The sequence below is a fragment of the Notechis scutatus genome, chromosome 13, assembly GCF_049901735.1.
Source record: "Notechis scutatus isolate UNSWTSFEM ecotype Mainland chromosome 13, rNotScu1.2, whole genome shotgun sequence".
Classification (NCBI taxonomy): domain Eukaryota; kingdom Metazoa; phylum Chordata; class Lepidosauria; order Squamata; family Elapidae; genus Notechis; species Notechis scutatus.
In genome coordinates, this window is record NC_142021.1 from 2,746,651 (window position 1) to 2,756,075 (window position 9,425).

At 48.9% G+C, this 9,425-nt stretch overlaps 3 protein-coding genes across 4 annotated transcripts in view; 1 reads left to right on the forward strand and 2 right to left on the reverse strand.

Moving 5' to 3' along the window:
- LOC148129584 (SEC14-like protein 2) overlaps positions 1–9,425 on the reverse strand; it is a 120,653-nt gene that overhangs the window by 2,060 nt on the left and 109,168 nt on the right. The gene's annotated exons all lie outside the window — the stretch shown is intronic.
- Positions 1,091–4,085, reverse strand: C13H5orf52 (chromosome 13 C5orf52 homolog). The gene is made up of 3 exons (XM_087942608.1): positions 2,608–4,085; positions 1,571–1,679; positions 1,091–1,386 (listed from the first exon to the last, which is right to left on the reverse strand). Exons 1-3 carry the CDS (start codon positions 2,685–2,687, stop codon positions 1,147–1,149), a joined length of 429 nt encoding a protein of 142 aa, XP_087798734.1. The 5' UTR covers positions 2,688–4,085; the 3' UTR covers positions 1,091–1,146.
- DUSP18 (dual specificity phosphatase 18) lies at positions 1,687–8,750 on the forward strand. 2 transcript variants are annotated; one of them, XM_087942606.1, is made up of 4 exons: positions 1,687–1,811; positions 5,053–5,129; positions 7,417–8,049; positions 8,529–8,750. In XM_087942606.1, exons 3-4 carry the CDS (start codon positions 7,507–7,509, stop codon positions 8,553–8,555), a joined length of 570 nt encoding a protein of 189 aa, XP_087798732.1. In that variant the 5' UTR covers positions 1,687–1,811; positions 5,053–5,129; positions 7,417–7,506; the 3' UTR covers positions 8,556–8,750. The 2 variants fall into 2 exon arrangements, with proteins under 2 accessions (XP_087798732.1, XP_087798733.1); XM_087942607.1 differs by lacking the exon at positions 8,529–8,750 and having other exon boundaries at positions 7,417–8,200.

Below are 9,425 nucleotides of genomic sequence, written 5' to 3' on the forward strand. Positions count from 1 at the left end.
CAATCTATCATCTATCTATCATCAATCAATCTATCATCTATCATCAATCGATCTATCATCTATCTGATCTATCTACCATCTATCATCTATCGATCATCTATCAATCATCTACCATCTATCATTCTATCTATCATCAATCTATCTATCTATCATCAATCAATCTATCTTTCTATCTATCTATCTATCTAATTATCTAAGTCTGTCTATCATCTGTCTATCATCTATCACAAGGGTCTTCAAACTTGGCAAGGGAGTTCTTGGCAACTCCCAGAATTCCTGAGCTAACATGGCTGGAGGAGGAATTCTGGGAGTTGAAGTCCACAAGTCTTAAACGCTGTCAAGTTTGAGGACCCCCCTGGTCTAAGCGGTTTACAGAGTCGGCATCTTGCCTCCAACAATCTGAGGCCTCATTTTAATGACCTTGGAAGGATGGCAGTCTGAGATACGGTTCATCTCCACCTTTTCTGCCCATCTCATGTCCTCAAGAGGGAGCGTGCCCCATCTGGGTCCTGGTGATTAAACTGCCCCCTTACAGTCCCAGGAACTGCACCTTCTCGGTTGCAGCTCCAACCCTCTTGAATGACACCTCCCCAGATTCACTTAACCGCCACAGCAAAAAATCAAATCATTGGGCGACTGTTAGAAATTCTGTTTATATATAGCACTGCAGAGCAAACAAAGAAGTGGTGGGATTCAATTTTTTTTACTACCTGTTCTGTGGGCATGGGTTGTTGGCAGGGGAAGGATACTGTAAAATCTCCAGTCAGAGGTGGTATTTGCTGGTTCTCCGAACTACTCAAAATTTCCGCTACCGGTTCTCCAGAACTGATCAGAACCTGCTGAATACCACCTCTGAAACAAAGGGAACAATCACCATGTGCTTTACTCCTCAACTATTTCACTGTAGCAGGAAATAGGAAAGTCTACTTAGAATGAAAAAGCATAGAGTATATATCATGGAACCAAACTTGTAAACACTGCCATCTACTAGGTGTTATACTGGGATGACAGAGCTATTTAGCTGGGCTGGGCTGGGTTGAAGACTTTTCATTAAGAAAACCAACAGGATCGGGTGTTTTTTTCAACACGGTTTTATTCTGATGAAATGGCGCGGTAAACGCCATTTCCCCAGCATGATTCCAGTTATCAGAGTCGGCTCGGCTTGTCCGAGGTTTTTGCAGAACTGGAGAGATGATTTTCCATCGTAAAAGTTGAGCCTAATTCTCTCATCTGGTTCCGTTGGTCGATCTCTTCCAACATCTTCTGATAATAGTCGTATTCTTTCTTCCACCGGAACGTCTTTTTTTGCTGGTTCTGGAGAAATCTCCTTTTCATTTGATCGAACAGATTCTCGGCTTTCTTTTTCCTACGTTCAATTTGCTGTTTCTGGAAAAGATCAATCAGCAATCAATGTTTTAGGCAAGGAAGTAACCCTCGTAAGGGCGAGAAAAGAAAAAAAAACAGCCCAAAAGTCACCGTTTCTTTTCAGTGCTGTTGTAACTGGATTCCTGACATGCTCGGATTCCTGAACCGCTGGTGGGAATTCATGCAAGGTTTCAAAAAAACGTACCTTAATGTCCTGGACCCGCTGAACGCTAACATTGTCCTGGATAATCACCTTAGCCAGGTGGCTTTTGGGAAGGAACCTCTTCAAAGCAGCTTCGCTACAAGTTTGCTGGCTGGAGGGGGAGAAAGTCAGCCGGTTAGAAGGGCAGCGCCATCACGAGCGGGGCTGAACAACGACCTGTGAACTTTGGCACAATCAAGTGCCCATCGTTCACCCCCACGGAGAGTTGCTGGCTTCAGGAAAAGTATGTACCCTCCTCCTTCCCTCTTCCCTTCTTCCTTTCCTCTCCTCCTCTCCTCTCCTGCTCTCTTCTCCCCTCCCTTCCCCTTCCCTCTCTTTCCTTCCTTCCCTCTCCTCTCTCCTCCCCTCCCCTTCCCACTTCCCTCTCCTCTCCTCTCCTGCTCTCCCCTCTCCCCTTCCCACTCCCTCTCTTTCCTTCTTCCTCTCCTCCCCTCCTTTTCTCTCCTGCTCTCCTCTCCCTCCCCTTCCCCTCTGCTCTCCTCATCTCTCTCCCCTCCCTTTCCCTTCTCCTCCCCTCTTTCCTTCTTCCTTTCCTCTCCCCTCCCCTTTTACCCTCTTTCCTTCTTCCTCCCCTCTTTCCTTCTTCCTCCCCTCTTTCCTTCTTCCTCCCCTCTTTCCTTCTTCCTTTCCTCTCCTCTCCTCTCCTCTCCCCTCCCCTTTACCCTCTTTCCTTCTTCCTCCCCTCTTTCCTTCTTCCTTTCCTCTCCCCTCCCCTTTTCCCCTTTCCTTCTTCCTTTCCTCTTTCCTTCTTCCTTTCCTCTCCTCTCCTGCTCTCCTCTCCCCTCCCTTCCCCTTCTCTCTTTCCTTCTTCCTTTCCCCTTCTCCTCTCTTCTCCTCTGCCCTCCTTTCTGTCTCTCTCTCTCTCTCTCTCTCTCTCTGACACTTTTTTTTGGAAGGGGGGGGCAACCGCCGCTCGACCGGAGAGGAGAGGGGGCCGAGGAGGGTCTCTGGCAGGAGGAGGAGAAGCGGTGCCTCCCCCCCATCTCTCCCCCCTCCCTCCCGCCGTCCCCCCTCCTCACCTGTACAGCACCAGCACTTGGTGGGCGCGGGGCTGGAAGAAAGTCACGACGGGCTGGGGTGCCTCCGGCGCCTTCTCCATCGCCCGAGCTCCCGGCGGTTGAGTCAGCCGGGCCAAGGCGGGCGGCAGCGGTCACAATGGGCTGGCTGTCCCCGGTTGCCGCGGAAACCGACGGCCGGGCTCGGCGGGGGCTGAGCGGCGTCTTCTTCGCGCGGCGCCTTCTGCTCCGGAGGCTGCGGCGACCCGACGGCCGAGAGAGAGAGACACACACACACACACCGCGTCCCCGCGGCGCGGGTGGGGGGTAAGGCGAGGGGCGGGAGGGCACGGGGATGGAGCCTCCAGAGGCAAGAGCAGGCTACCTGGACTGGCCAGACGCTCCCGGGCAGCAGCATCCTTCCCCTGCTGGACCAAGCCGGCTTCCCATCCCGGTGGGCAGAGCCACCTGCCCACCTCCCCCTGGAAAGGGACACCTCACATAGAATTAACAGAGCTGGAAGGGACCCTTGGAGGTCGTCTAGTCCAACCCCCCTGCTCTGTTCCAAATATCAGCCTCTACCTAGGAATCGAACTCACAGCCTCCTGATTGTGAGGCTTTGAAAGCTCCACCTAGAGGCCTGTCCTCAGAGGGGCGTTGGGATGTGGTTCCCAGTATCCCCAGCCCCCCCCCAAGGCCAAGGGTGATGGGATCAGGAGTACACCCCACCCCCCCCAAAAAGCTACTCTTTCCCACGGTCATTCAGGACTGAAAGGCTGGCTCCATGTGGACCAGGAGCATTGAAGGCAGAGAGAATGGTGGCTAAAGGAACCAGATGAAGGGCCTTGGGAGAGGATGCTAATCTTGGTTAATGGCGCCCAGATCCTGGTCTCACCCAGTTGGAGGCAGAGCTGAACCAGGGGTGCTTAATTGGGGATTTGCCCCCACTTCCTCCCTCCCCAGGCCAAGAGAAGCAGCCAAACAATCACCCATGTGCGACAAAGCATATCACCATACAATTCCACATGGCCATTGTGCATAAAAATACAACTTGGAGGCCACAATAGACAACCAACGCCCTGGGGCTCAGCAACATCCCTACCCTTAGAACTGTGCTTTCCCAACCCCACCAATCTTGGCTACTTCAAGAGGTCTGGATTTCCAACTCCCAGAATTCCCCAACTAGCCCATCAGCTGGGGGATTCTGGGAGTGGAAGTCCACACCTCTTAAAAAGCTTTTCGGGATGAAAAACCAAAGCTGAAAAATAACGGCCTTTGGACCACCAATGTTCTAATCACCAACCATGATGCGCTTAGACCAGAGGTCTCCAAACTTGGCAGCTTTAAGACTTGTGGGCTTCCACTCCCAGAACTGATGAGCCGACATGACTGGAGGAGGAATTCTGGGAGGTGAAGTCCACAAGTCTTAAAGCTGTCAAGTTTGAAGAGCCCTGGAATAGATAGATAGATAAAGGTAGAATAGAGAAAAAGAGAGAGAGGTAGAATAGATGGAGAGAGGAGAGAGAGAGATAGAATAGATAGATAAAATAGATAAGTAGATAGAATAGATAAAGAGAGGTAGAATAGATGGAGAGAAAGAGATAGAATAGATGGATAGAGGGAGAGAGAGAAAGAATAGATAGATAGACAGACAGACAGATAAGTAAGAGAAAGAGAGGTAGATTAGATAGAGAAAAAGAGAGAGATAGAATAGATCAAGGATCTTCAAACTTGGCAACTTTAAGACTTGTGGACTTCAACTCCCAGAATTCCTGAGCTGACATGACCGGAGGAGGAAAAGTTGCCAAGTTTGAAGATCCTTTGAATAGATAGATAGATAGAGGTAGAATAGATAGAGAGAAAGAGAGAGAGATAGAATAGATGGATAGAGGGAGAGGGAGAGAGAGATGGATAGAGGGAGAGAGAGAGAAAGATAGATAGATAGATAGATAGATAGATAGATAGATAGATAGATAGATAGATAGATAGATAGATAGATAGATAGATAGATAGAGGTAGAATAGATAGAGAGAAAGAGAGAGAGATAGAATAGAGGGAGAGAGAGAGAAAGATAGAATGATAGATAGATAGATAGATGATAGATAGATAGATAGATAGATAGATAGATAGATAGATAGATAGAAAGAAAGAAAGAAAGAAAGAAAGAAAGAAAGAAAGAAAGAAAGAAAGAAAGAAAGAAAGAATAGATCAAGGGTCTTCAAACTTGGCAAGTTTAAGACTTGTGGATTTCAATTCCCAGAACTCCTGAGCTAAACATGACTGAAGGAGGAGGAATTCTGGGAGTTGGAAGTCCATGAGTCTTAAAGTTGCCAAGTTTGGGGACCTCTGGCTTAGATTCTCTTAGCCCATAACCCAGAAAAGGCCTGTTGTGTATGTTGTGTAAGTGATCCAAAGCCGCCTCTTTGCACACCAGCCCTCACTGACCCCACCGCTTGCTTCCTTCCCTAGGTACTTTCGCAAGTTTTCACGCGACCCGGGGAGACAAAAGACATGTGAAGTTTCTCTGGAAAGGTACTTTCGCAAAGGTAGGCTTTTCAAAAGGGGCCAAGCCCACCCCCTACCCCCCAGGGGGTGGGGGGTGGGGAGAAGGCGGGGATGATGGCTGCCACCATCCTGTCACGCAGCTTCTGAATCCACCGCTCTAAAAAAAAGGGGGTACCCATTTGGAGTGCAGGGACCGGCGTTCGTCTAAAGGAAATAAATAAAAATAAGTTGAAAACAAATAGCTGGGAGCCCATGTCCATGGGCACCCCGAAAAGCTTTGGATAATGACAATGCTCTGGTGTATAACTTTTACGGAGAGGAATTTCAGAGCAGCTGGAAGAATGTGTGGCTCTCAGACACAGACAGACAGACAGACAGACAGACACACTTTATATACACACACAAAACACTTGTACATACCCACTTATATATCCCATGAGGAACACCTTAAATCTCTCCTGTTCCATCACTGGACATTTGTCAAACTCTTTTATACATTTTTAATCCTTCCAAGGCAGGTGAAAAACAAAGAAAAATAACCTTGGATTGGTTACAAAGTGATGTTAAAAGTGGTTTGTTTGTTTTTTTTCCCCCTTCCTTTGACTTTATTGGAAGACAAAATCTAGGATGTTCCAGGAGAGGAAACTTCCCAGCTCCATTTGATTGGGGACTCCAGTAAGAGGCGACTGGTTTTAAATCCCAGAATTAAATGTGCCACGCAGGTCCCAGCCCGAGGGCCTCTTCCCCCCTCCCCCCAATAACGGGAGTTGTGTTCCCACAAGTGCACATATCCTTTGAGTAATCAGGATAAAGAAGTCACTTAGAGCTACAATGAATTATGTAAGCTTGCCAATTTTCCTTCCCGCTGCGGCAAACAATTCCAGGTAATAAATGAATCAGTCGCGCCCTATAAATCCTGCGCAAAGCAGAAAATTAGATAAATTGATCTCCACCGTCCCTTCCCGGGTTACAATTCCTGGATGGATTAAATCCCCCGTCTTTCAGATGTTCAATCAACAGCCCTGTGAGTTTTAAATGGGAGATTCTCAAGTTTTAAATTGGAAATCACACAGTTTGCAACACTGATTGAAAACATGTATATGTGTTTGTGTGTGTGGCTTAGTGTGATGGGGCAGCCTGCTAAGAAAACACAAGTCACAGTTCTCCAACGTTGAACCAGAGGCCACCCCAGTTGTCTGAACCCTGCCTTTGAGGGTGAGTTTTCTGAGCAGAGAAGCCAGCATTGGGTCCTTGGGAGGCAGGTGGACCTAAAGGAGTATATTTGTAGTTCAGGGTTGACAAGAAGTGTCCTTGGGGCTCTCTGAGCTTGGTTGTTTTCTTACTGACGTTTTGTGACCCAAACTAGGGAACAGCACTGATGATGTTACCTAGTTGGATAACAGAATGCCTGCAAGAAAACAATCAAGCTCAGACAGCTCCAAGCAACCAACAATCCTCCCTCCCTTCCTTCCCCCCTTCCTTTCCTTCCTTCCTTTCCTTCCCCCTTTCTTTCCTTCCTTTCCTTCCTTCCTTCCTTCCTTCCTTCCTTCCTTCCTTCCTTCCTTCCTTCCTTCCTTCCTTCCTTCCTTCCTTCCCCCTTCCTTTCCTTCCTTTCCTTTCCTTCCTTTCCTTCCTTCCTTCCCCCTTCCTTCCTTCCCCTTCCTTCCTTCCTTCCTTCCTTCCTTCCTTCCCTTCCTTCCTTTCCTTCCTCCTCTCCTCTCCTCTCCTCTCCTCTCCTCTCCTCTCCTCTCCTCTCCTCTCCTCTCTGCAAACCCCATTCCCTGATGAAGTTACCTAGTTCAGTTAATGAAACGTCTGCAAGAAAAGTACCACAGTCCTCTTCCTCCTTCTCCTTCTCCACCTCTACTTTCCTTCCCCTCCTCTCCCCAAACCCCACTCCCTTCTAGAACTGATGATGTAACCTAGTTGGGTAATGAAATGTCTGCAAGAAAATCACCAAGATCAGAGAGCACTGAGGACCCCTCAGTCCTCCACCACCTCCTCCTCCTCCCCCCTCCTCCTCCTCTTCCTCCTCCTCCTCTCTCTCCTCTCCCTCTCCTCCTCCTCCTCCTCTCCTCCTCCTCTCCTCCTCCTCCTCCTCCTCCTCCTCCTCCTCCTCCTCCTCCTCCTCCTCCTCCATGCAAGACCCACTTCCTTCTAGCACTGATGATGTTGCCTAGTTGGATCATGAACTGCCTGCTAGAAAACAAGCCAGCTCAGAGAAACGCCCAGGACCCCTGAGTCCTCCTCCTCCTCCTCCTTTCGATCCACAGTTTGAGAATTTCCCCCTTCCCTTTCTCTCCTCTCTCCCCCCTCTTCCTTCCTCAGCTCCCTTTCAGCCAAAACCAATATAAAAAAAAATTGGAAGTAAAAATGACGCCGCCTTCCCCTGAAACGGACATCTAAACACTCGCCTTGATGAACGCAGTTTTTGGCGCCATCCCCATCCTCTTGAGGAACCCGTCGGTCTACGGCTTGTCCCGCATCACCAACAGCCTCTTCATCAGCAATGGCGAGGCGGCCAACAACAAGCTCTTCCTTTATGCCAACCGCATCACCACCATAATCAACGCCACGGTGGAAGTGATCAACACCTACTTCCCGGACATTTATTACATCCACGTCCCCGTCCTGGACTACCCCACCGCACGCATTTACGACTTCTTCGACCCTGTGGCGGACAAGATCCACGCCGTGGACCAGAACCAGGGCCGGACCTTGGTGCACTGCGCCGCCGGCGTCAGCCGCTCGGCCGCCCTGTGCATTGCCTACCTGATGAAGTACCACTCCATGTCTCTCTCGAACGCCCACAGCTGGGTGAAATCCTGCCGTCCCGTCATCCGCCCGAACCTCGGGTTCTGGGAGCAGCTGGTCGAATACGAGTATCACCTCTTTGGGAAGAACAGCGTGAAGATGATTCCGTCGCCTTTGGGCCTGATCCCTGACCTCTACGAAAACGAGGTTAGAGCCATGATTACGCTGTGAGAGACGCGGCGTGGGTGCATGCGACCCCAGCCAAAGGTGGCCCCCTCTTTAAACTCCCACGCGTGAACTTGGGCAAAGTTTGAAACTGTCATGCAACCCACCTTGGCCAGAAAAAGGGGATTTTTTTTTTTTTAACCAGGGGGGATCTCCTGTGTGGTTGCTTTTTTTCTCTCTCTCCCTGTTCCATAAATTAAAACAACGCATAATTGGAAGGGGAGGGGGAATATATCTATATCCATATATATATATAAAATGACACCATAAAATGATTGACTCTTTTAACTTTGGGCTCTGGAATAAATCCTGCAGCAAAAAGGCTTGGCTGTTTGGAGAAATGTGGCTTCTCTGTGGTTATGGGGTTCAAACAAAGCAACCTGCGGTAGCCACAGAGCTTTTGAGCGCGATCCTAAGGAACCCCCTTTTGATGAATTTTTGGTGCGTTTTTTTTTTTCCAGCCATGTTTCCAGGAAAACGATGATTAGGATCCCTAACGTCTGACTTTCTTCCCTGCTTAGAAGGAGTTGTATCTGGCTCTCTCGTTCAGCCTTCTGGCCGCTTTTAGGACGAAATCTTCTCCGATAATTGATTTGCTTGGGCATGTAGCATTTTTACGTTATTAAATATTTCGACTTCAACGCATTAGGCTGCTTGTGTTTCATGGCTCGCTTTGACAAACAGTTCTCTCCTTCTTCTTCCTACTGTGTTTCCCTGAAAATAAGACCCTGTCTTATATATATTTTTGGCCACCAAAAAAGGCACTAGGTCTTATTTTGGGGGGAAGTCCTCCTTTTCACCCCTGGCCGCCTTTTTTGCTGTCAGAGGCCTTCAAGAACTTCTTGAAGGCTTTCCTGAAGGCCTCTGCAGCCGATAACAGAGTTCTGGATCGATCCAGAGCTTTGTTATCGGCCTACAGAAATGGGCCAGCCAGGCAGGTGTTCAGGTGTGCGAGGCCTGGCTACAAATGTCCAAAGGTAAGTAGTAGGGCAGCTCCACCCCGCCCCCAATCCCCACCCTAGCTTAATTTTTTCCCGTGCAGTCTGGAGTGGGTGGGATCTTAATTAGGGCTTACTTTGGGGTAGGGTTTATATTCGGTGCATGTGTAAACCTCAAGCTAGGACTTACTTTCAGGATAGGTCGTATTTTCAGGGAAACGGTATTTTCCACGATATTTTTGACCATGGGCCCCTAAGAGGAGACCCATGGGCCTGGAGGAGATGGTATTCACCAAGAAAGTTTCTGGGGGATCCCAGAAGAGAGGATAAGTGTCCCATTGGAAAGAAAGCCCCCCAAATTTTCACCCTGTTCGACATTAGAGCAAAACGAGAGCTACACAGAATTGTTACGAGTCTGTT